Source organism: Dermacentor albipictus, chromosome 9 (assembly GCF_038994185.2).
Source record: "Dermacentor albipictus isolate Rhodes 1998 colony chromosome 9, USDA_Dalb.pri_finalv2, whole genome shotgun sequence".
Taxonomy (NCBI): domain Eukaryota; kingdom Metazoa; phylum Arthropoda; class Arachnida; order Ixodida; family Ixodidae; genus Dermacentor; species Dermacentor albipictus.
In genome coordinates, this window is record NC_091829.1 from 54,064,393 (window position 1) to 54,091,527 (window position 27,135).

General features: G+C 47.7%; 1 protein-coding gene across 1 annotated transcript; it reads left to right on the forward strand.

Annotated features, from left to right (window-relative positions):
- The first annotated feature begins 3,469 nt into the window (after window positions 1-3,469).
- LOC139049892 (uncharacterized) lies at window positions 3,470-27,062 on the forward strand. The gene is made up of 10 exons (XM_070525762.1): window positions 3,470-3,475; window positions 4,352-4,470; window positions 9,654-10,319; window positions 16,844-17,084; window positions 18,430-18,589; window positions 20,677-20,822; window positions 23,150-23,276; window positions 24,456-24,653; window positions 25,854-25,979; window positions 26,721-27,062. Exons 2-10 carry the CDS (start codon window positions 4,452-4,454, stop codon window positions 26,919-26,921), a joined length of 1,884 nt encoding a protein of 627 aa, XP_070381863.1. The 5' UTR covers window positions 3,470-3,475; window positions 4,352-4,451; the 3' UTR covers window positions 26,922-27,062.
- The last annotated feature ends 73 nt before the right edge of the window (window positions 27,063-27,135 follow it).

The following is a 27,135-nucleotide window of genomic DNA, read 5'->3' on the forward strand; positions in this document are numbered from 1 at the left end:
TGTACTCTCGTTTCTCCCCTATTTTCATGAGCTAACCGAGGCGTGTATCGTGTCCTTTCGGTGAACTATACAAACTTTTCTTTTTGCACTAGGTTACGCCTGCTGTGTATGCAAATTTCAAAATGTGTGGATTTAAAGGCCAACTGCAACGAAATTTCACTTGGGCTAAATTGACTATAAATGCCTAGCGTAAACTGTCAAAGTAATTTTGGTATTAGCAGCTATTAATTAGAGCCTGTGCAGACGACGCGAGCTCCTGGCGGCAAAGCGGTAGCGATGCGGATATGGCGAATATTGCTGAACCGTACGCAACTGTTGATCTATCAGTTGCGCCATGTTGCGCGTGGGCAGCCTGGCGCATTGCTCGCTTATCATTTGCGGGTTGACGGTCATCTCTCTAGTCGTCCGTTCTTCCCGTTGCGCTCGTCACTGGACCTGTTGTAAGAATGCCGATGCGTTGCGTGGCCGCCGGGGGCTCGAATACACGTTCGAACACGAGCGATGGTCAATAGACAACGCTGAGTAGAGGAAGGCCGAACACGTTTTATTATTTACTTATTTCATAATACTGTGAGCCTTTCTCAGGCTCTGACAGGAGTGGAATATACAATAGGTGGTACAACAGGTTTGGTGTTCCAGAACATGAATGAAAAGATACATAACTTATATAAATAACAGAATCAAAAAGTGTGCAGAGCTGTAGAATCGTACAATTCATGACTCATAATCAAGAATTCTGTCCCAGCTTTCAAGGGACCCTGAAACGATTTTGATGATTTCGTACAAACGTACGGAGTCGTTAGAGTAGGTCCTTCTGATCATTAATTGACGCATCTAAATGCTCCGCGTAAGGCGTGTAATTATAAGGTTTTAAATATGTACATCGCTGCCGATCGCAGCACACTGCTCGGCGGAATTTTCAGCCGCCTCTACCCATATGACGTAAATCACCCTTCTGACGTCAGTATAGCGAGCTATCTGATTGGATGCCCAGGGCGCGTCATTGATAACGTGGTGGCCATGGCGTAGATAAGCCATGCAGGAATGCAATGCCGCCAGAGGGAAACGGACGAAGCTTTATCACGGCCGCAGCATGCCGCAGTCCGGCCTGTCTGGCCGTGAATTTACTCTATAGTGTACTATAAAGGTGTACTGCTGCAGTATGCTATGGGCTTCTTCGATTTTGCACTTCTGGCTACCCGCGGGCTGCCAGAGCCAGCCAGGACAGTTTTGTTCTGGCTGCTCTCTGGAAGTTCTCTAGCTAGCAGACGACTCAAAGAGGCGATGGGCGCTCGCCTCCATGTTTGTGGGCACTTGACGGATTGCAACACGGGCGCTTGATGACATAAATTTACCTTGCTCAGCCAACTGTCTACGGTCGTCTTCGGATTTTCTTACTTCTAGCGTTATCTTCATAGGTTTTAACGCACCGCTCCGCATTGCGAGGCGGTACGATGTGAGTGGCGGTGAACACTCTGAAACTTTTGTGTGCGCATCTATGCGTGTCCCGTGGAGGCCTCTTCCCGGCAGTGATCAGCGCGCCGCGATCTTGTGCCTGCATGTAATCTGCATAGTGTTCCGCGCAAGTTTTAGACGCTCATTCACACACATTGCGGTGCATTTTCGGTTCATCCTTCTCTGGTAGTGTTCCTTTTCACATATCTCGCGTATGTATGCAGCGATATGTTTTTTTCAGTTTCGGTACGAAAAACATCCGTTATTGCGAGCTGTTCGGGACCCATTGACCTGTATTTCAAGCGTAAGATTTTGCACGGAGGCTACTGCATGTCTAAATTAATCGAAACTGGGCTTTTTACGCGGTAGAGAATGTCGTTGCAGTTGGCCTTTAAAGAGTGCAGTTCAAACACAGGTAACTGAAAGTCTTAATGCAACTTCTCGAAGCAAACAACTTCGCTGGAATTTCTGCTATGATCTGCAAAAGTCGCGCAAATGTGCGGCATTTTTGCTTTATTAAAGCCTTCTGCTTCGTTACCAATCCTCGTAGTGGGCAAGTGCCATCTGTTGGATACAACAGGATCACTATGGCTGAAGAGATGAGCGCTGTGACAACAACGATGAGCACAACGGGTAAGTACGTTGTTTCTGTTGCCATTAAACTTTAGTCATTCCTTTATCAGAGCTTTCCACTACACTGATAAGATTGAAGTTTAATAGGGCGTCCACATCCAGTGCTAATCTTCCCCTCACGTCGTGTGCCGACAAATCCAGCTCCACTTGCATTGCTGTTAGCGACGATAATTATCGGTTGCTCATCTTATCGGGCGTTGCTAGGCCGAGAAAGAGAACGTAGCCGAGTTGCAGTACCTGGAACTCGGCAGGAGGCAATATGTTTTTCTAATGCCGCATTTTCGGGTCTATAGCCGGTATCTGGTTAGCCTAAAGGGCCTCTCACCAGGTCCAATTGCAAAATTTGGGAGCACACCGGAAGTTGTGGGGCGCCGTCTGGCAACCGTCTTCTCGCAAGAATTTTTCGAATCGGCTCGTTAATAGAGGGGATTAAGTAATTGAAACGACGCGTCGCAATGCTGTCAGGAGGCGAGCTTCAAGCTAATGTAGATGCTCTCTTCTTCTGCCTTGACTAGCGTGTGCAAACGACGTTAGTTGCCCGTAGCTCAAGGTACCGCGTCGTGTTTACCTCTCTCTCTCTCTCTCTCTCTCTCTCTCTCTCGTTTTTGTTTTTGTTGGTGCGCGGTGCATCCCCCCCCCCCCCCCCCCCCCATTGGAAGTATTGCGTGTCTTCCACTGAACGGTTTACCGACGTCACGTGTCATATTCGGTGACGTTGCAGGCAGTGCGTATTGTGTAGAAGTGCTGGTGCTAGTGACTTTTACTTTTTGGCTTGGAGCGCTGGGACTCTAGAGAGACAGAAAAAAAAGAAAAGATCTACGCGTGTTCGGCTTTCATTTCTTCTCACGTATTTCCGGTCTGTGTAGTGTGCCTGTGGTATATATCGCTACGGGAGCAAAGTATACAAGAACGCTAATATGAAACGTCCATATGATGTGTAGAGAATATTCTACAGCCACCTTCAGCGTGAGTAAAGATGCGCATAAGCTGGTAGCAGCGGCCTCAACTGCCACGGCGAAGACGGCATGAACGCACCCTGAATTTTCGTATCATCACTGTCACAATAAAAGCATGATTGAGGAGTGTTTCGCGATAATTGAAAATTTTCTTGGCTTGTTCACGGTTCACTTGCAGAAGCGGGTTCAGAGAGCTTCACGGATAGCTTCGGAGAGGAGTACTGGCCCACCGAGGAAAGTACGTGTTGGCTTCATTTGTCTCTGTATACTGCGATAGGCCTAATGGGCTACGCGTGACATCGCCTAGCGAAACAGACAGCTTCGTATATTGTACGTTTCTTTGAAAAACTGTTGTTCATGTCCCTCTCTATCATTTTTTTGTTCAAGAGGTATTTTACAAATTTTTGTGATGTTACAGCGTCGCATCCCTTGTAAGTATACAACCATGTTAACCTTTAGCACCAACTCGAGACCTGGTGGATACGCAAATTTTTGTGATACTTTTTAAAACAGTAGTAGTAAGATATTAATGAGGGCTAGTTGGTTCATACTTAGAACTGAGGTGTAACAGCGCGAAAAAGACGAGGACACAAGAAAACAAATACCACAGACAAGCGCTGACTGCCAACTGGAAGTTTATTTGAAAATCACCGGACATTTATACCTTCATCAGCATACTCGCAACAGACTCGCAGAAATTCGGTTTGTATGTTTCATTATTTCTCTAAACTTGAATTCGGCTATTCAAGGTACAGATCAAGCATCTTGAAGGGGGAGCGCGGAAAGACGATGACAGAAGGCAGGAACACACAGGACAGCGCTGAACTCACAACTAACTTTATTCGAAGGCATACACACATTTATGTACACAACCCATAGCCACATGCTCTCCCATCTATGGCGTCATTATCAGTGCGCAGGAAAAAAAAAAGTCATCGTCTCTTCACGCTGCCCCTTCCAGATGTTCAACCAGTACCAACTCGCCCAAATGTCGATCCTTCTACAGATCAAGCAAACAAGTGATGCTGCCTTTAATAATTCTCGGGAGTCACGTGTCGCTCTGCGTGACGTCACAGCACTACCATATACGTAGGCGCACTCGTGCGATTGACGTCGACTCTCCGGCTGCGAGCGCGGCGCGCGCGCGATGAGAAGAGCGCACAGCGTTCGGTTTGACAGTTCGGCTCTTTTCGGGAATCAGGGTGGCATGGAGCAATTTCGCTTTCACCATGAGACGAAATATTGAACACTGGCGCACCTGTTTATTGATTTGTTGGCAAAAAAGAAATACAATTTCAAATTCTTAGGGTCCCCCAAAGTGCTCCGGGCGGCCCTGGTGGAAGTAAGCGTCTTATCGGCGGTGCTGTCAACGTCGGCATCTTCCTGGTGGCAGTCGCTGGAATCACAATGGTGGTTCTGGGATTAAGTACGTTGAAGATTTTTTCTTTGAATCTTAAAGAAACTTGCGGATCGGCAGCCACGAACTTTGATTTAATGTCGTAGCCACTCTGTCAGCTTCACCATTGTGCAATCTATCCAGAATAAGATTACAGCATTCATGTTTTGAGCCTTTGTAACGGTACAGTTACAGTAAGTACAAGTAGGCTAACTGGGATACGTGGAATAAAACCAGCAGGTTGGACACATTTTCACTTGTGCTCGCGAAACTTTTATATATTGATAAGGTGTTAGCAGTTTCGCGGTTATTTATACGTGCAGTCGGCCAGAAAAGCTTGCGGGTGATGGTTGTTGCGAAAAATTTGGATTTATTCCCCGTTAAGTCATGGTGCTTCTATTCGTACAGATCGCTGCGTACGTCGCAAAAGCGACAAAAAGATTGAAACTTTGTATTGGAGGTTATGTGACCAGGCTTCGGCGGATACTCAGCCATTCTGCAGGTTCAGCGTTTTGCAAACTTTTGTGGCCGATTCTACATTTCACACCCTGCTACAGTGTTTGTACTAGCAGACACATTTCTGTTGCTTTGCGTGCTGCTTCTCCATGAAACAAGAACGAGAGACCTCTGTTCCACCGTATAGCTTCGCGAAAGACTGAAGCGTAGTTGAAAAAAAAAGTAAGTCTTATATTCTATTCCAGGCATACAATTGGCACGGCGTCTGGGCAGCGATATTAGGGTGCAGGATATCGTTATAGGGTGCGCTGAAGCCCTGGCTGCAATGTTTTCCTCGTAGTTGACCCTTTAAGTAGGCATCACATAGACGACACCACGTACGTCAATCCCGTCTGTGAACAGAGGGAATCGTGGCAGTTCCTCTTGCAGCTCTTATCCCGCGTTTTTCGATAGTTCGCGAACTTGGTTATGGCCGTGGAAACCTCGCTTCTTTCTGAAGACAGTTCACGTGCTAAGTTTACGAGCGTAAGAGCTGTCGAAAACGGATTGAAGCGAGGCACTAGCAGTCACTTCCTTGCAGAAGAAATCACCGGCACTCTCTTAATCTTTAGAGTGCGTGAGCGTACCCATGCCCCGTTAAATATATGCCCTAAACGACAAGAAAATAGCGCAACTTTCGTTTTGCCCCTGCCATTTCTAAACGCCTTACACGAGACGCATTCGCAAATGCACTTAGGCAGGCGTTGCTGCACTCTCCCTCGCATGAGCGCATGCAACATCGCCTCGCTTTGACTCGCAGACAGAGGTAACTAATTTGTTTTGGACAGAGGCACAAATCCAAAGTTATTAGCCCGGGCACACTCGGGACAGAAGCAGCAGGGTGCTTGAGGTAACTGCTGGCGAGTAAGTGCTGATAATGTGCGAGTGGCTGAGAGTATGGGCACTAGTGCGGTGCCGGTAAGTGTGAAAGAAAGCTGGTATAGAGAGAGAGTAAAACATCTTTGTTATTAATTTTTGAACGGCGAGAGCAGTGTGGGAGGAACCCTCAGTCCAGGGTCCCTAAGATGATTCCGGCGATGTTTTCGAGCCCGTTGTATCACAGCTCAGAGGACCCCGGGGAGGTCCGTCGCGGAGGGCATCGTCCCACACCTCTTTGTTGCGTACGGTGTAAAGGAGAGTTGGCAAGGGAGGAAAGAGGTTTGCAGTGCACTCAATCGTGACGTGGAAGGTAGTGGGCGAGCTGCCACAGCCAGGGCAACGATCTGCATAACAGTGGCTATAGTGAGTGTTGGAGGGTACGATCGTTAGCGAGTGCCGATGAGTGCGAGACAGTATGTATGACGAAGAAAAAATTATTGATGAGTGTGTAGATAGCGAGCGCAAGTTTATTGTGCCGTCATAAAAGGCAGAACAGTATTACAAAAGCTGGCAGCATGCGCGTAAACGAAAATCATCTCAAAGGTAGTAAAGTAAATATAGACTATATCGACTAAATAAATATGCCATTCCGTTTGTTCCAATGGGCGTTTCTTAATGATAGATTTAAAATGCTTTTGTGGAAAGTAATGTCCAGTTAAAAAAAAAGTTGATTTACTACTGTGGGAACGTGGTTTGCTTGCCGTTATTGGTATGTATGGTTGGAACAACTTTACGTTTCGTGCGGAAAGCATATATCGGCTGCTGGAATTATCTGGACAAGAAATGTACTATTGATGACGATGGATGTATTTAAGTAGACAGAAATTATGTACTTGTTTTGCTTTAGTATGCCATGTTTCTGAAACATGCGACGTAGGTTAACCTGAAGGTCTGCTTTGAAACCCCTCCATAGCATGTAAAGCGCGTTTCTGAGTTGAAAGTAGTTTAAGGTAATTACTGCACATCGTAGTTCTCCAAAAAAGAAAGCAGTACGATAACCTTGAGTACAGAAGTGCGTAATACATGGATATCATCAACCACGGGGGCAACGAATGCGATATTTTATAAAGACAAACGACTGTTTTACTTAGATCAGACACTAACATTGTGGGGCGAAAATTTTAAGAACGCTTCTCATTTGAACCGAACACCAAGAAATTTCTGGTTTGAAGCACGCTTTAATTCACTTTGCTCGGAGACAACTTTGAGAGCGATACCTTCTACTGTATCCATAAGATGAAAAATTAACGCAGTTTTCCTCCGAAAAATTAAGGCTTATCCTCTTTGGCAATAACCAGGTATGGTTAGGTTAGGTTAGCTTTCTTGAATATGCATTTTCTATAGCCTCCATATGGGACATGGAACGGGATGAAAAATAAACATATATTCGTATCGTCAGCGTACATGACCAGATTAGACAATTCGGATATGTTAGCGACATCATTACGTATACTAAATACAATAAGGGTCCTAATGTATATCCTTGAGAGACACCATGTTGAACTGCTAATTTCTCTGAGGGTACACCATTAACCTGAACATACTGCAATCTGTTACTTAAATAGCTCTTAAGCAAGTCAGATGCAATGCCACGTATGCTATGACTGTTTAAGCTTGCGTAGCAGGGTGTTGTGATGAACGCAATCGAATGGCCTTTAGAAAATCGAAGAAAAGGTAAAGAGCGTGCTTTTTCATCTCGATGTTAATAATTTCGTGTTTTAGTAGTAGCAGTGCCTGCTCAGTTGATTTGTTTTTACGGAATACATACTGTGAGGAAGTAATAACATTGTACTTGTGCAAAAAAAATTCGAGACGAGTAATAATGACTTCTTCAAAATCTTTTGACGAAACGGGTAATAGACAAATGGGTCTATAATTTGATATGTCATTGTTTTTATAAACTGGACATACACGTGCTATCTTCAGCTGATCTGGGTAAATTCCGCTTTCTAACATACAATTTGCGATGTAACACAAGGATGTCGCATAATAAAGAAGATAACATGATTCAAAGGTACTGCTAGTATACTATCATGTCCAGCTGAAGCATGATTTTTCACCTTATGAATTAATGAAGCTGTTTCGTGACGAGTAGTTGGCATAAACGCAGTAGAATTTAGTAAAGGAGTGATTAGATTAGACAGTGTGTCCGGCCCTGATATGGTCACTCACGTAGATATAGGATCTGCCACACTAAGGCAAAAATAACTGAAAGTGTTAGCCTGTAAGTTCACCATTGTCTGCCATAATAGTAAGCGGCGAGTCTGAAATACACTTAAAGAGGTAATTTCGCTACAAACCTTTCTACTCTCAGACTGCATTTTTTTTTTTTGTAAATCGATCAATGTGTAAGCAGATTTGGCTACTTCAGCTAGTAATGGAAAGCTGCATTAACGAAAATCAATGAGAAAACAATACGGAACGACGCAAGAATACATCGTGTCCAGAACGAACAGCACTTTAGGAAATAGTTCAAACTGCAAGTCAGATGGTTACACTCTCGTTTTGAGTGCTTTAACAAGGCACGTCTGGTCGCGTTCAGTACCAGCTACTACGCACGAGCGCGTGACAAAGCGATCTCCCAGGTTGGACAGCGGCGCCGGTCGGCGCTTTCTTACCTGCCTACACTCTTACACTCTTAGAAAAATTTACACCCTTTGGGGCTTATCTTGTCCCACAACAATAATTGTCATCCGTCTTGCCCGCGTTTCCTTTCTCTAACGCGGCGAGCACGGTACTTTCCAGTCACGAACGGCATGCGCCCTATCAGTGTGACGCAGCATTCTCGACAGGAAGGTAGCAAGCGCCGAGTTTTCAGGAAAGGAAGCGCAAGCAAGGCAGATGACGATTATTGTTGTGGGACAAATTTACACCCCAAAGGGTGCAACAGTTTTAAGAGTGTAGAAATATTTACACCCTTTGGGGCGTATCTTGTCCCACAACAATAATCGTCATCTGTCTTGCCCGCGTTTCCTTTCTTTAACGCTGCGAGCCCGGTACTTCCCAGTCACGAACGGTATGCGCGTTATCAGTGCGACGCAGCTTCTCGAAAGGAAAGTAGCGAGCGCCGAGCTTTCAAGAAAGGAAACTCGGGCAAGACAGATGACGATTATTGTTGTGGGACAAGATAAGCCCCAAAGGGTGTAAATATTTCTAAGAGTGTAAAGGGTGAGGGTTCGACTTTTCTCGTTTCGAACGTCTTTCCTTCACGCCAGCTTTCGCCCTCCCCTCCAGTCTAGCGCGTAAAAACTTGGTCTCACAAAAACGACAAGGACAGACGATGGCCACGTCTAGCTATACGTCCAACGTTGCTCTACGCGCCTTAAGCGGCGAAATACTGCAGATGAGAGGCAACGATTTCGCAGCGACGTTTGTACAACATACACTGCGACTGCGCGCAGAAAGAGAGAAAGGGGCAAATGTATGCATTGAGTGGAAATACAGAAACCTCTGTGACGACGCATCGAGGGACGATAAAACAAGCGTAAAATTTTGAGGTGACGGCGTGATTTTCTTCCAGCTCGAACAAAACGTGGCCACCGATCTGTTCACATTATTTTCGCGAGAGGAAAAAAAAATTTCGTCCTCAAGCCTGGGAGATCTAGAGAACGAAAGCTGACACGAAGGGGTGATGCTCGATGCAGGAACAGCGAAACCCCCCCCCCCCCCCCCCGATCAATTTGGAAGCACCAACGCCAATCCGAGCGCGTTGGTGGCTCGTACTGAGTGCGATACCACCACTAGTGTGCCCGTTTGTAAGGCTGCAGTGAAATCCTTCGCAGTAGGCGGGGTGGGGGTGACTTACGAGAGCGGGTGCACCGCGTGGCAATCTCTCTCAGATTACGCGAAAGCCTTCGACGTAAACGGACCCACCCTAGCCGGCGAGACGGAGGACGTCCTCGAGGCGAGGCCGCGAGCGAGCAGACGGCGGGCATTCGTACCCGCGACGGAAAGGCCGACGTCATCGTCGGCGTCGCCATCCTGCGCTGACGACGACACCGACGAGAGCGGCCGATGTGGCGACACCGGTGCCAGCAGCAACGCCGGTACCAGCAGCGGCGCGAGCGAGGGCAACGCCGGTGACGTCGCCGAACCGACGGTGGTCCCGTCGGCGGAATGGCTCGATGAAGACGAGGAAGTCGAAACACTGCGGACGGAGGAAAACGTGCCTCTCCCGACGCCTGCAAGGACCACTGCTACTGATACACCTGCGCCAGAGGATGCCACGGCTTCGCCGAACATAGGCCTGCAGCCAAAGTCGGGGCTCAGAACGAAGGATTCAGCAGCCAAAGGCTCCGAGGCCAAAGATCGCGTACCCAAGCGTGCCGGAAAAAAGGCTTCCTTAACCAAGGGCCCCTCCACCAAAGGCCCCTCCACCAAAGGCCCCTCCAACAAAGGACACCGAGCCAAAGGTTCTGTGGCGAAGAGTCCCACGAACAAGGGTCATGCAACCAAGCGCATCACCAAACGGGGCCACAAAGCAGTCACGGGGTCCACGTCGCAGAGTAAGTTATAACGCATGGGGCTTTGGTTTTACACCGTAAAGTGTACTTATCTTCTGACAATGTTTTAACCGGTAAAATTCCTGTGTGCAGCTTAAAGAAAAAAAAAGAGAAAAAGGGTTTAACTCCTGGCCGGCGCTATGACCATTCTTTTAAAACGCTTACAAGCATCTTTTCCTGGGCCTGCGCAATATAATTCACGCTATACGATCATCGTCAACAAATCAACGAGGTCATTAATGTAAATAATAATAAATTGTGGGGCTTTACGTGCCAAAATCACGATCTGATTATGAGGCACGCTGTAGTGTGGGACTCCGGAATAATTCGGACCACCTGGAGTTTTTTAACGTGCAGCTAATTCTAATTACACAGGCGTTTTCGCATGTCGACCGCATCAATGTAGTGAGGGACTCCGGAATAATTCGGACCACCTGGAGTTTTTTAACGTGCTACTAATTCTAATTACACAGGAGTTTTCGCATGTCGACCCCATTAAATGCTGCCTCTGTGGCCGGGATTCGATACCGCAACCTCGTGCTTAGCAGCGCAACACCACAGCCACAAAGCGACCGCGGCAGGTAATGAGGTCATTGTATACACAGATTCTTACGTGACACCTCATTCCAATATTGCAAGGAAAAACGCTGCGACAAGAAACGGAAAGATACAACCCACTCTTCTGGATGTCCCCGTACTAGTCCTTGTACACATGCCAAAGACGCAAAACTCAAGACCCAATCGAATTACGTAATGTTACTTCGTATAGACCGATTAGTTTCACAAACGTCGACTATAAAACCTTAATGAAATTACTTGTCAACAGGTTGCAGGGAGTAATGGGCGATGTAGTCGGACCGCAACAAACGTGCGGAATAAAGGGAAGGAAAATTATCACAAATATACACACAGCACTATCAATACTTGAATGTTGTGACGCAATGCAGTTCAGTGTCGCCATGCTGCAAGTTGCCCTGGAGAAGGCATGCGAAACGCATGCCGTACGATTTGCTTCTATCTTTTGTGGATTATGTGAATGTAGGCAATGCGATTAGCGAACGTGTGCGGATGGCTTACGCCGGATGTCTCCCACGAAGAGGCTCATAAGAGAGAGAGAGAGAGAGAGAGAGAGAGAGATAGAGAGAGATGCAAATGAGAGAAATGCAGGGAGGTGATAAACAAGTCAGTAGGAGAGTGCGTATCTGTGCAGCAGCAAGGGCGCACGTTATCGCCATATTTTTGTGTATATTGAATCTTTGTGTTTAAGTGCAATTAAATAACAATGGAACGCGCGGTTTTAATTTATGTAAACTCAACGTCAGGCTTCTTGCCTATACGCTGATGATGTTGAAGTTTTCTGTGTTGACCATGAAATTGTAATGAGTACTGTCTCTGCTGTAAAAAGTGCTTTCATCAAGCAAGCGGTAGTGCTGTAATAAGTGCCTTACGTTTTGGCATGGATGATGTAACGTCGCACCTATAGGTTGTTTATGAACATTAAATGGCAAGAAAAATTCATCAGCCATTCCACTCTGTGAAGAAGGACGAGAAGCAAAGTTGTAGTGTGTTTTACCTCAATCGACGCATCTATGTAAACATAGGTATTACTATAATTATTATTATCATTGAAAGACACAGATAAAGAATACACCCTTTGACTGTGGAATGATTTATTCTTATTCTTTTATGAAGTAGTGACGTGTGCAGGTAGCGCCGCATGGCAGACGGGAATTCCACAACATCACAACTTCACTGTGAACTACGTAATTGTGAAAAGTAGATGAAACTTAGCGCACTGTTATAATCGTTTTCGCGGCTCATTGTCATCTAATTGGTTTCGGGATAGTTTCGATAAAACAAGACTTATAGCAGTTTTCTGTTACCATACTCCCTCCGTAGACGGCCATGTATTGACAGCACACGGTAATTCTGTAACGTTTGCAACTTCACTGTGAACTAACTAATTACGACAAGTATATAAATGGATCCCGGCGTAATGGTAGTCGTTTTAGCGTCCAATATCAGTATGTTTTTTTTTTCAGGATATCTATATTAGATTGAGAGCTACAGAGCATTCGCGAGAAACTGGAGAATATATATATATATTTTTCGTGTCGACGCGACGCATAGACGGACGGACATCGACCACTGCCGCAGGGTAGCTCTATACAGCTTCACTGTAAAACCAGCCCCTAGAACACTACTGCAACAACGAGCCTTATTGCAAAAAAAAAGACAATTCGAGACGTTATGCGAAAGGCGCAAAAAATGGAAAGGCTGGGTTAAGTGAATTTTTCTCACGGCTCACGACGTACAACTTATTTATCGTAAGAAAGCGGTGGTATATGCAATGCAAGTATTTCATTGCAACAGGTTAAACGTACAAAAGATGCACAGCTAGGTTATTCGCGGTCTTCATTTTGAGCTCTGTATGAAAAAAAGAAAACGAGTTGTACAAATGTTTTACCGCGCAGCTCTTAGGCGCCCACACCTGCGTTCAGCGTCGGCGGGCTTCGGCGTCCCTCGGCGTAACCGACCGAAAGGGCACCGCGAAGGATGAAAGACGGCGGTGGCGAAGAGAGCGCGAGGAGGGAAGCGGAGGAGGAAAGCGGAGGAAGTCACAAATCTGTGCCGCGTCTCTGTCGTCCGCTAAACAGTTCCGCTGGTGGTCATCCATCTTTACAGAGTGGAATCGCTTGTGATTTTTTTTCGTAATTTATTATCGCCACTTCTTCGAATGACTGTTAGCAGCGCCCGTGGCCCGATAATAAAAAAAAATATTAACCCTAGTTTTATTTGCTGTATTCGAGAGTTTGGAATAATACGGCGGGCTTCTAGCGAAATATAGTCTAACTGCTTCTTACCACACAAAAACGATCGTAATTTAGATGAGCAGTGTTGGAAATGTTGCAGAAGACCCCTGTGCAGCTGCTGTGGTTGAAACGAAAGAGGTCTGCATTTGAGTGCTTACTTATCGGCTCCGTGCAAAGGTACACACAGCGTGATTGTATGCGCTCCATGCTTCGTCGCGCGATAGCGGCCCATGATCGCAAAGGCCTGTCACTTTTTATTGCGAAGGTACACACAGCGTGATTGTATGCGCTCCATGTTTCGTCGCGCGATAGCGGCCCATGATCGCAAAGGCCTGTCACTTTTTATTGCGAATCGGTTATTGGAAGCTTGACGCGCCGTTGTCATGCTGTCCCGCTTGCGGCGCCTGCATGGATCGCGCGCGGATGGTTGGTTACACTGAGTACCTTTGATAGTTTCGTGACCCAGTTGTACTTTATCTCACCGGTAACTTGCAGCACTGCCGAAGGCACGAGCTCTACACAGGCACTATCCATGTGACTGTCACTGCTCAGTACAAGAAACCTGCATAGATGAGCTTGACGCGTAGGGCATGTCCATTACACCAGAACAAATCAATGACATGTGCCTATATTACGTTGTATGGTACAAAATACTTCTGTTTTTTTTTTTTGCTAACTTTACTGTAAAAGAACCGACGGATCCCATGCACTGTGGGAGTCGATGTAAGCGAAGCTTTGTATTCTGTCTCCTTTGATTGTCGATGATTAGAGGTTATGTTGGCGTGTAATTTCTTCGGCGTTTAGTCCAATACGAGAGTGGTGAGTTGATGTTACACGCTACCTTGCGTTCACAACTCCTGTTTGTCGGTGTAGTCCAGAGGACACTCGGGGAGACGTGTTTGCTTGAGGCGTTGTTGTGTGTCGTTGTTAATAATGTCTTAGAGGGTTGAGCATTCCCATTGCCTCACATGGCACGTCGCATCGTGGCAGAAGTGTCAAACTTTAATTGCATTATCGGGCTGTAGGCAATTCAATTATTTTAATTGTATGTGTACATTGTATGCATGCATTCGCGGTCTGCACCACTTCTCGCTGCCTAGTGAAGACGCTGTTCCGCGCGACGCTTCTTTCGGGCCTGGGTGTTCTAGACGTTTAGTGCAGGCTTCGGAGCCATTTTTGCTGGTGCGTGTTTGCGTGCTCCTTCTACGTGCGTGGCCAGCAGGCTGTTGAGACGCCAGCTCCAAGCGCCCTCTTCAGGCTACGGTCGATTGTAATGTTTACACTGCATGTCACAACCGAGCACGCGATCTCCACGGCCCAGCACCTGAATTTTTGTCGCTTAGCAAAGCAAGCACAGCAGTGCCACAGCGTGCTCTGCGCACGTGAATAATCATTGAGATTTGTGGGATTTATGAAGCAATATTTTCTAGAAAATGATCAGTTTGCCATGTCGCAAAGTCCCTTAACTCTTTCCCTACCATGGGGAAAATCGGTGTTTTTTTGTAGGTGACGCCAGATTTTTTTTTTCTGAAGCAGCTACTGCGCTCAACATTTTATGATATACACAAACGAAAAGCAGAATGAATGTACTTTTCACGCATAAAAGCTTTTATTAACGAGATTACGTCGTAAGACAGATATAAATTGCCAGAATCAAGATTGTGGGATAAAATTGAACAGAGTTTGTAAAGACATGGTTGTATGTGCTAAAAAGGAAATGTGAAAAAAAGTTGTGAGATATAAAAAATACATTACCCTCTAATAGGCACTACCTCCGAAAAAATAATAATAATGTATGGGGTTTTACGTGCCAAAACCACTTTCTGATTATGAGGCACGCCGTAGTGGGGGACTCCGGAAATTTTGACCACCTGGGGTTCTTTAACGTGCACCTAAATCTAAGTACACGGGTGTTTTCGCATTTCGCCCCCATCGAAATGCGGCCGCCGTGGCCAGGATTCGATCCCGCGACCTCGTGCTCAGCAGCCTAACACCATAGCCACTGAGCAACCACGGCGGGTACTACCTCCGAAAATATCAATATTTTTCATTGAACAGGTATTCCACCGCAAAAATTTCAGTGCAAGCACTACAGTGTGGTGTGCCAGGCTGCGGCCGCCGGCGTTCCGGGCTGGCTTGCGTCGTCGCCGCTTTCAAAGTCCTACGAAAACGCAGCTTCGTCAGAGTCACAGCTGCTCTATCCATCGATAAAATAAGCCGCAAATGCAGCGGAATCGCGAGATCTGCGATCTTTCGAAGCGCGCCAGCCGCTCCAGGAGGCGACCATTTCTTGCTTTATACTTTGGCGATCGCCACACTTCGGAGTGCGTTTAAAAATAACGCCTTGTGGGGAGAAAGCGAGCGATTAGAAAACAAAAAAAAATATAGTTCTCCTCTTTCACGTCCTATGGCGCAGGGCGTCCGTGGGCGGCGCGGAAGGTCTCGGAAGCGTTGTTTCAAACCATCGACAGCGAGCGGCGATTTTTGCTTTCTACTTTAACGATCGCGAAAACTTCGGAACGCGTTCAAAAACCATCGCCTGGGGGTAAAAAAGCGAACTGTTTAGGAAATAAATAGTTCTCCTTCGCGTTCGATAGCGCCGTGTGTCCGAGAGCGACGCGGAAAGTCTCGAAACCGGCGTTTCAAGTCATCGTAAGCGGGCTAACGATGCCCAATGGGCGCGGTAAAGAAAGAGTTAAAGCCAGAAGAACGCAGTTTAGGCAAATATATGCAGAGTACCCATCATTCCCATGCTGGCCGAGCTACCGTGCTTACAGCTCGCCTACACACAAGCGCGAGAGCTCCCTCTAGTAATGTTTTTTTTGTAGGAATCTCTCTGACGTCAGGAACGACGGCGGGTGACGTATAGCTTTTCGATCGACGGCGCGTCCACCTCCCGACGACGCTTGCTTCAAACACGCAGTGCCTACCCGCCGTGGTTGCTTAGTGGCTATGGTGTTGGGCTGCTATAAGCACGAGGGCGCGGGATCGAATCCCGGCCACGGCGGCCGCATTTTGATGGGGGCGAAATGCGAAAACACCCGTGTGCTTAGATTTAGGTGCACGATAGAGAACCCCGGGTGGTCGAAATTTCCGGAGTCCCCCACTACGGCGTGCCTCATAATCAGAAAGTGGTTTTGGCACGTAAAACCCCATAATTTAATTTTTAAAAGTCTCGAAACCGGCGTTTTAAGTCATCGTAAGCGGGCTATCGATGCCCAATGGGCGCGGTAAAGAAAGGGTTAAAGCCGGAAGACGGCAATTTAGGCAAATATATGCAGAGTAACCATCATTCCCATGCTGGCCGAGCCACCATGCTTACAGCTCGCCTACACACAAGCGCGAGAGCTCCCTCTAGTAATTTTTTTGTAGGAATCTCTCTGACGTCAGTAACGACGGCGGGTGACGTATAGCTTTTCGATCTACGGCACGTCCACCTCGCGACGACGCTTGCTTCAAACACGCAGTGCACCCGCCGTGGTTGCTCAGTGGCTATGGTGTTGGGCTGCTATAAGCACGAGGGCGCGGGATCGAATCCCGGCCGCGGCGGCCGCATTTCGATGGGGGCGAAATGCGAAAACACCCGTGTACTTAGGTTTAGGTGCACATTAAAGAACCCCAGGTGGTCGAAATTTCCGGAGTCCCCCTCTACGGCGTGCCTCATAATCAGAAAGTGGTTTTGGCACGTAAAACCACATAATGTTAAACACGCAGTGCCGACAGCGGCGCGCATTTCGCCCGCGCTTATATGCGCCTACGGCAACTGGACGAGCGTGGACACGGCCTTCCCGGAGGACGGCCTGTGCGACTACGCCTTCTTCGACGCCCTCTACCGGGGTCGCCCGAGCGAGTCCGACGTAGCCCGACTGCGGCGGCCCAGCGCCGCGCTGCGCCGTTTCCTGGCTGGCACGCGCCGCTACGGGCGCACCCAGAACGGGGTGGCGATCAGCTACAGGTGAGGCGGACGCCGTCCTTTTCATCGTAGCGGCGAAACCGCGGAACCGACGCTGTCTCGGACAAGGACCACAGAAAGGACACACACGTCGCTGTGTGTGTGTCAGATATGTGCCTTTCTGTTGTCCTTGTTCAGCTTGCGCTACAACAAAATAAGATAAGCCTTACCAACAAGCCCCTATTAGCTATCCTCGCTGGCTAGGAGGCGCTACGGATGGCAGTTTGAGTGTGAATATTGAATGAAGAGCTTTTATATTAGTGTCTAAAAACGCATGCGTGAAAGGGTCATGCCATGTGTGGTCTCTGGTTTGGCGCAGTGACGGTGCCCGCTAAATTTACCAGCAAAAAAAGGGCGGGTAGCATGAGTGAGTAGAAAGAAGCTGGCAATTCAACTCTCTTCCCCTGCGAAAGGGGTTGAGGTGCTAATTAAGACGATGACCAAGAGTCTCAAACAAGCGCGGAAGTGCTCTCGTTCCTGTCATTTCTTATTGCTCGTCTCTTTTTACGCTTAAACCCCCTTCTAGTAATGTGTCAACCAGCCTGCCAGCAGATATTACTGAGCAATCTCCTCTAGGTAACTATAAGTCTAAAAGTCGCCTTTACTGTTAGTTATGCGAAAAGTGATAGGTACTGCTCTTGAGGCATTATGCGCCTTTCTTTTATCCAAAAACGTTCACAAAGATAAAGACCTTCCGCACATGGAAACGTTTAAAAATACACGTTTCGTTCCGGCTTGTAGTAGACTAATCAGACACGTGACAGGAAGTTTCGAGGGGCTGGAGGCGGACCGCTCTTATCGCGCACGGGAAACCGACTATACTATCTTTAAGAAAATAAAATAATTAAGTAACTAATTAATTAATTAATTAATTAATTAATTGATTGATTGATTGATTGATTGATAGATTGATACCGACACCCTCCAGAGAGGAGAGGCCACTGAAACGGCGTGATATTTATAACGGTAGCAGACTCGCGCCTGTGTGAACGTTAGCTATAGGCCGAGGCGTCCAGCCAAACTCTGCCCATGACTGCGCGCTTCAAGGAGCGCATGCGTTCCCGCAATTTAACACGCCGGTGCCCAGTCAGGTCAGAAGTTGGTCTCGCGTGCCTCAAGACGAGCGGCCGAAGTGAAACTGCAGCATGTGCTACCGAAAACTGCTTTCTGCTCTCGCTAGGTGGCGTGGTGTCGGTACGCGAAGTTTCGGCGCTCAGTGCCAAGAGCTTTTTTTTAAGTCATGAAGCACACCCGATACGACGAAATAAACTAGTACGTTTCGATATCCGAGAAATTTCTCCCGAGTTTCTTCACCCGAGCTTTTCATGCAATGTCATCGACTTTGCAGAGGACTCAGGGGGGCGACGAAAGATATGGAGTCATCGCACGCCCCGTCGGACATGCGTGCGCTTTGGAAGAACGGAGTTCGTCACTTGGGCGTTCTGGACTTCGTACCTGGCGCCGACGCTACGGAGGCGTCCGTCGAGCGCCTGTTCAAGTTTCTGCAGGTATACATTACTGGCAGTATCTATATATGTGGTGCCTTGATGGAAGAGTCGCGGTATTCGTGGGTCACCATCGGGTGCACAGCCTCGAAAATCACCTTCGCGGTGGGAACGCATTTCAAGTATTGCGACGTACTCGCGGCAGCCACGAGATTGTCGCGGATTCCTCGAGGATGTCGAGAAATGCCGAGAACGTGGCTATGCGCAGGATCGGACGGGGAACAGCAACGTGAGCTGCTTGGGTCATTCGAAACAGCCGCCAAGGAGTCAACGCACAAGCTCACCTGCACAACAACGTGCAAGGTGCTACTGAGGCTTGTAACGAGTCAACATTCAAATTGGCGCAACAAGCTTCCAACATTTTTTTTTTGAAGAAATGCGCAGGATAAGACTGATCACCAGTAGATTAATCTGTTGTGTACCGCGGGCACTAAAGAAAATTATTTTACTCGAAAGGGCTCGGTATAGACTGAGCGGTTGCTTGACTTCAAGTTTCAGATAAACGCGGTACCGTTACGCCGCTGTACCATGTCGAGCATTTCACGTCGGTTTCGTAATAAAAAAGTTCTGAGGTTTTATGTGCCAGAACCGCGATCTGATTATGAGGTACACCTTGGGGGGGGGGGGGGGGCACCAGATTAATTTTGACCACCTGGGATTTTTTAACGTGACCTAAATTCAAGTACACGAGTATTTTTCTTTTTTTTTTTGCACTTCAACCTCGTCGACATGCGGCCGCCGCGGCTGGATTCGGACCCGCCACCTCGTGCTCAACAGCGCAGCGCGATGGACCACTACGCTACCGTGGCGCATTTCGTGTAGTTTTCAGCCTAGAGTCTGACACGGCGTGGAGCAAGTGGAGGAATTTCAAAAGCATATAGTCGCCACGCGACACCCGTTCATTTCTGGTGTGCCAGGCCAATGCGTTCACACTATAGGCGGCACTCACACATGCGAGTCGCAGGCTTCTTGCGCGCGTCCAAGCTGATTGCAAATGGTTGTTAAGGTGGAAAGCCGACCTATTTCGGGATGGCGCCCATTGGCGGAATCTTCAGCGTCGCGAAGCTGCTGCACCATTCAGCGGCGCAGGAGCGGGACGTAGGAATACGCTCTGGCGGTTATGTTTTTTTTTCGGCTCGGCGATGGTGGTGTGAGCGCTCGCAATAAAAAAAGAGAAAAATATTTCACCAATCGTTGGGGTAGGTCGCGCTCGCCGATGTAAACGTCGATCCCCATGAGTAGCTTCTTTTGCTCACCAGTAAAAAGTAAAAAGTAAAAGTGGTAAAAAGTAAAAGTGGTTTATTTGCACACACCGGCGCAGTCGGTCGCCGGTGTGTGCAACTACAGAGATTTGAACTAGCGATAATATGCATTAAGCTTTGCCTCTCGAAAATGTGCTTGCTCGTAAATAAGGCCAATTAACCCGTACCCCTTGCTGCATATTTATGCAGTAAGTTGCGTAGCTCCTCTGCACCACTAAACTGACTCGCAAGAGTCTTTTTTTTTTTTCGAAAAAAAGACATAACACGTTGGTAAGTCGCAAAATGCGCATGTGTCAAGTGGTAGTACGAGTAGCGTAAAAAATCGCTCAGAACTCATCTACGACGACTATTCAAGCAAGCGAACAGAAACGCGTCATGTATGAGGCATAAACTGCAGCTAGGCTCCTCTCTCGCGCTTTCCTCTGGTCACGCAGCGCCATCTAACGACGCCGCCACAAAGCCCGAGCATACCCAGTGGCACGTACGTAGTGACCCAAAATGGCGTCAAAGTGGTTCACCGAAGAGTGCCACATAACCAGTGGCAGACACTCATGGCAGCGGTTCACAATTTTGAACGGCACTACCTTCAGAATTGACCCTTACTATTGGTTGTACGCGTATAGTTAGATAGCCGGAAAGAAAACTTGACTGACTAGGCCAGTTGAATGCTTTTCACATTACTATACGTGACAGTCTAATACCTTCGTACTGGGACTGCTCAAACGCGATTAACCATTCCGGAGAACGCTACAAAGAGAATTGTATCAAATGAGCATTGTGTGTAACGTCCATGTCCTTTTTGAAGTTTTCCCGTGCCCATCTTCGCAGCTGTGCCGAAAGCTCCAAGACAGGGTCATCCCGAAGACTGCGCTGCCGAAACCCTCGTTGGCCCTCGGGGTGACCTTTCTGTCGAGCAACCAGCGCCAAGTGTACGCCAGCATCGAGAAACACCTCCGGTCGGGATGGTCTCCGAGGTACGTACGTTGATTCCTCCGTGCATGTGAGCGTGGAAGATGGCGATAAAAGAAAATGCCGTACTTACTGGAATACATGCTGTTCTAAATTGTGGGCTTGTAGCCGAAAGAATACTATAGGATAAAAAAAAAAAACCGGCTGATCTCACGCCCTGTGGGAATCGATGTTATGCGAAGCAGTGTGTGGGGAGCCTACCAAGTCAACGAAACGACCATGAGAGCACCAAGATGTAGGCGGCTGTTTCGTGACCTAGCTACACGACACGCATATCAGGACATTCATGTAATGACCTATCATTTATGTTCGTCATACACTCTTTTCATACTGTGCCAATTTCGGTACCTACCAAGTTAACGAAACGACTATGAGAGCACCAAGACGTAAACGGCTGTTGCATAACCTTAAGACACACATGTCATGATATTCACGTTATGACCGATAATTTACTCTTCCCATACTGTGCTAACTGTACTATATACCAAGTTAAAGAAACGATCATGAGAGCACCAAGACGTAGGCGGCTAGATAGATACTGTAAAAATGGCGAATGTTCACCAAGGAATCGCATAAAAAAAACACTAATGGATGTTTCACCCGAAGAGCGAAGCACTGACAAAATTAGGCTTGAACTCCTCGAACGGTGTTCTAACTACACACATTTTCTTCATGGGCACCACCGTGGTTTCTTGGGCGAGCGCTCCGTGTTGTACGCCAGGTGTACGCTCAACGGTAGTATGTCGTGGTTGCTTTCGCGCTAGCACGGCCTATTTACTATGACGTGGCCTCTTCTACGTGGGAAACGGTTCTGTCAGACGTTCTCAAGTGGTTCACGTTGGCATGGCCAGAGTTTACGCCGGCTTTGAGGGGGACGGATCACACAGCTCGATGTGTGCTCGCGTGTTTGAGCTTACGATCAGCATCGGAGACGGGTTCTGTATTTCTGAAAATTTGTTCCTCGAACGTGACCTGACTGCATCATCATCATTGTAATTCTAAGCTGTGGTTCAGCATCAATATATGACGATCATAGCAGCGTGGATGCCAATCCGCTGCTGAATAAGTTGTTGGCTTTACTTTATAACGAACGTACAGACTGCTTTATGCAGATGCATTGAGGTATACTATATCCTTTGTTGGACGAGGTTACTGCCTGTGAATAAAATAATCTTGGTTAGTAATATCAGCATACCGTACGATGTGTATCACACTTGTCGAGTGGTCGAGCAACCGGCTGCGGACTGCACGAGCGCCCGAAGCGGTGCAAGATGTTGCGTTATAGATCTATTTGTTCTATAGACCCCTTTCACGGCAATCCCATGGTCGCCGCCATGTTTGATTAAGTGGTGGAGTGTCCATTTGTTTTGATATCCGTCAAAACCTCTGTTTTGGCGGATATAGGGTATAGGTTTGACGGATATAGGATATAGGATGGTTTGATATAGGGTAAGTACTAGAAGCGGGGCTAGAAATTTATTCCGAACTGTTGAGACTTTTAACATCTGAATGAAATCAGGGTTATCGCTCGCTCTTTATTTTATGTTTTACAGTCATTTTGAAACAGCGGCTTGTTATGTTTCTGATTCAGTAACGTACCTCTGTGCGGTGTGTATCTGATTGTTTATTTTCTGCCAAATTACTCGAGGGTATGACCAGTTGCGGCAGATTTGTTCTTGCCGCGCACAATTAAGGCTTTGTAACGTACTTTGTAATAGCGTGCAGCTGAGACGTATTATCGCTAGTCGCTCGCTTACTCTGTGGATCGTCACAAAACGTTCAACTTTGAACATCGTGCTTTGAACAAGCATTGATTACATCCATTTATTCTTGATACGTGAGCACTAGAGTGGGCGTAAGGTCCAATGTGTGTTGACGTGGATGTGTGCAGATAACGTGCGACGAACTTAACCTGCCAGGAAACGGCGCTACTTTGTCACTGTGCGCCTAGCGGTGCCCACTCTTGCCGACGTCGCGTGGTTGAAGTTCTTTTCCTTGGCGGTTAGCGATACAACGCAGGGAGATACGTGAATTAAAGAAATAATATCTTGAATCGTAAAAGGACCGAAAATGAGCACACTTCTAGCGGTAACAAATGCGTTCAAACGGGCAGTGCTAATGCTGGGAAAGAAACTCGCAGCTAAACCTTAAGGCCTCACATTATTACCTATGACCGAGTTGACTACGTATGACAGAGTCGCCGCGAACACTTTTGGGCTGTTTTACACAGTGGTCAACAGTCTCGTTAAGGCGGCTCAGCGTGTATTACCACGACCGTTCTCTAACGCTTCTCACGTATCCAACTCCACATGTTTGTCGCCGCCGTGAGCAGCCGGCAGAAGATCGACTTGGTCGTGCTGCGCACCCACCTGTCCGGCAGGGACGACGGTGACCCTTCGTGCACCGTCACCGGATCCAGCGTGTGGGGCCGCACGTTGGCCGACTATCAGCCCAGCATGGTGAGCGCATTCGGAAAAGGTGATGGTTAGGGAGTTTTGAGAAATAGCGGACGCAAAGTCAGGGGACTGTATCGGCCGGCCGTCGGACCTGCGACGTCATCGGCCAGACCTGCGACGCGGCGGGTGGTGCTGAGAATCTCTGGATCCGGATAGGCCGCCACTGGAAACTGAACCTGGCAACGCCTAACACGCGAACCCTCTAGATTGAGCTAAACGCAGTTAAACAACAAAAGGTACTTATATATACTCACTATAATATACAAGGTGTTGCATATTACAAGGCGGTGTATATACAATAGTGCTTGTACAAATATACAAGCACCAAATTTATATTTAAATGCAATGCTTTATGGTGCCTTGTTTCCCCAACGTTTGGCGCATCGATCCGGTCAGTTTCTGGCCGACTGAAGTGAACTGTTCACGGAGATGATGTAATTTACCATTGCGCTATATTCAAGATGGGCCCACTTTACTCGGCGGTTCGGTAAGCTGGGCCGATCTCGCTCACAGTGTGATGCCCGGTCGTTTGTCGCGTGGCGGAGGTATCCGCGCATTGCCCTAACGCCTGGCAACCGTGAGGCTGCAAAAGGCCATGCAGAAGGTGATCAGCTGCATAACATTTAAAAATTAAATTATGGGGCTTTACGTGCCAAACGCACTTTCTGATTATGAGGCACGCCGTAGTGGAGGACTCCGGAAATTTCGACCACCTGCGGTTCTTTAACGTGCACCTATATCTAAGTACACGGGTGTTTTCGCATTTCGCCCCATCGAAGTGCGGTCGCCGTGGCCGGGATTCGATCCCGCGACCTCGTGCTCAGCAGCCTAACATCATAGCCACTGAGCAACCACGGCGGGTCTGCAAAACATTTAATTAACCGCTTCCGGAAAGCTCCGCTTCACATAGAGTCTAATTGGTGCGTTGGATCTTCATAGTTTTGTTCGTTACTACCACGGGTGGCTGTTGCTAACAACATACTTCGTGGTTGCAACAAAGACAAATGGAACTTCCTTGATGCCTTTATTCTTCTCTTTCGGCAACCCGGCTTTTTAAGAGGCAATGCGATGGGTGCTCGAGTGGGTTTTCGCATCGAGGGTCTTTGTGATCTCGAGGAGAGGCGTGATTTTGCCTCTGCATGGTACCCCTCATCGCGGTCTTCGTGCTCGTGTCCCGAACAGGTGGACGCCCTGAACTACTTGGAGAAGAAGCTGAAGCCGATGTCGTCCGAGTCGCTCTTCTTCGTCTCCATGTCGGCGGCGGCTCGGCGGTACGTCCCGGTGGGCCCGGCTGACAACGCCAAGGGCTTCGAGCCCGGCTCCCGTTGCAAGGCGTACGACGAGTCCGACTACGCGCGGGAGATCGACAGCTTCGCCTCGGTATACGCTCCTTTTTTTTTTTTTGCCCACTTACAAAAATGCGTTTGCCAGTGTTTGCTTGAACTTCATCCTTCTGTCTTCAAGCGGCCTTTATATTGTGCAGATAGATCGGCGTCAAGAAAAATGTGGCGTTATAAATGCCGCGATTCGCAGCGATTACGCGCATGCGCACAAACATACTCTCTCCACGCGTTTGAGACAGAAATACGCGAAAGCTTTATCAGGGACGCAGTCGCAGTGTGGTACGTGAAACGTCTTGTGCGTGCTGCAAGTAGTGTTTGGGCACTCGGGTACGGAAGTGACGCAAGCAAACACGCCAATTACGTTCATTCACGCATTAAAAAGCTTACGTGCCTTACTTACGTCAATGCTATATTGGGCGTCTTACCGTCTAATTTTGCAAACGTGCTCGCTCTTTCTTTCCAAATTTTTCTTTTGCAGTGGGTGTTTAGGTACTAGGGCAAAGAAATGACCCCCATACTGGTGGTGGCCAGAAATGCCTTCCCCCGCTCGAGCCCACCGCATTCGTAGGAGGCTCCCGTGTTTGCCTTTGTCGAAGGCAAACGCGGGTGTCCTATGTCCTATGTATTGCCCTTTTGTATTTGTAAATGCCCGAGTCTCATCGCGCCATTTTCCCACTGTGTCGAGCGCGGGGGCGCCTAGCTGACCGGGCAAGCGTGAAGTTTCGGAAACAACAACGCACAATTGTAGACCGTGTAAAGCCCGATGAGCGCTGGTTTGAGTTTGAAGGGCTATACTCATATTATGAGTGAGTTAGCTTTCTCTCTCAGCGCTACCACTTGCATGTAAAAACGTACTGCGGAGCTATGTGGCCCCTGAAGACCGAGCGAGAAGCTAAATTTAGCCCGTGCACGTGCATTTAGCTCTGGCACATGTATGATGGAGTAATGACGTCTTTCCTCTACACAACCACGCCGAAGTAAGCCGCTTGATAATACGTGCGGCTGCAAGGTAGATAAGTGATAACAGTATAACAGGTTTTCGTTTTAAGTTGCTTTAGCGAGCAAGCCCCCTCTGACTGTTTTTTAAAGACGCTTCACGTCAAAAAAAGAAAAACAAATTTTGTACGATTTGTATATTTTGTATCGAAGCACACAGATCCTCCTGTGCTATATCGTGTCGAAATTTGCGGTGCGACGCGTTGCGACCGCTTTCCCACTACTCACTGGTGCCATGCAGGTCTGCAGCGACGCCGAATACGCGGCGCACATCGCGCGGGACGAGTCGCACGAGACCATGCATTCCTTCCGGCTCAGTCCTCGCTCTGCGGTGACGTTCGACAGCGAGGATACGATATTTGCAAAGGTGAACAAACGCGATCAATTTCTTTATCTTATTCTTTTCTTCGGCGCACCCGATAAAGCTGCATCATTCAGATAATTCACGAGGTCGAACGCTTTCACGTAAGAAAAAAAAAGCGTCATTCGTCTGATTGTAACAGGCCCATTTCGAGATTCATTATGCAAAAAAGAGGTGAGGCGTGCAGACAGGACGCAAGAGTAGAGAAGTGGACAACACGAACGCCGGTGTTCGTGTTGTCCACTTCTCTACTCTTGCGTCCTGTCTGCACGCCTCACCTCTTTTTTTGCATAATGAATCCTTACCAACTAGCTCAGCTTTCTGTCGTCCCATTTAGAGAGTCCACAAAATGAAAAAAAAAGTATACCCAGTTTAAAGTAGTTCTGCTTGGTCATTTTAAATACTTTTGTACATTCGAACGTAACTAACTCACTAAAAGATAGCATTTGAACAATGCTGAACATGGAGTTGGTCTCATTCGTATAAAGTGTGCCGTGCACTCTGTCTGTAGTTTGGTTATGTCACTTGAAACTCCCGGTAGAGCATATCACGTCTTAAACGAGTTCGTCATAACCGAAGTTAACTGCACTTACAACGCCTGTAAAGAAAAACATAAGAATTGAGAAATTTCCTTCAAGTAGCTCACACACAGCCCGATCAGTAACGCTTGCGTTTAGCGCTTATACGCTCGTTAGCGACGTTTCTATCAGCTGGTGACGCAGTTCCTGTCGCGTCACCCTTGTCCAGATGTGCAAGGCGCGGAAAATGGTCGCCTCCGTGCCTTACGGACTAGCCCTGTTCGACGCCGAGTTCGACGATACTTCGAACGAGTGTTCCGCGACGAATAAGTACGGCAACTTCACCCTGGTCCGGGCGGCACGCAAGGCCATCGATTACGTCTACGGTGCAACGTTCACCAATAATTCCCAGTGTTCTCGCGCGTCATAAGCAGAAATGCGTGTGCCGGACTATGTGATTCAGTGTTTCCGTGATCGCTTAGAGGGCGTTAAAGGCGCAACTTGCTCTGCTAAAGTTCTTTTTGTCGCACGTAATATCTAATAGAACACTTCGTTATTCATGAGACGTTCACTTTTTAATTGTCCTTGTGCTCTTTAGCCATAGCCGGCCCTTGCGCCACGATGACGACGACAACAACAACAAC

Bases quoted from the DNA above. Each gene is read 5' to 3' on its own strand.
- LOC139049892 (XM_070525762.1), top strand. The intron at 18,590-20,676 runs GTATACATTACT...CCATCTTCGCAG, and splicing joins GCCTGTTCAAGTTTCTGCAG to CTGTGCCGAAAGCTCCAAGA. The intron at 20,823-23,149 runs GTACGTACGTTG...CGCCGTGAGCAG, and splicing joins CGGTCGGGATGGTCTCCGAG to CCGGCAGAAGATCGACTTGG.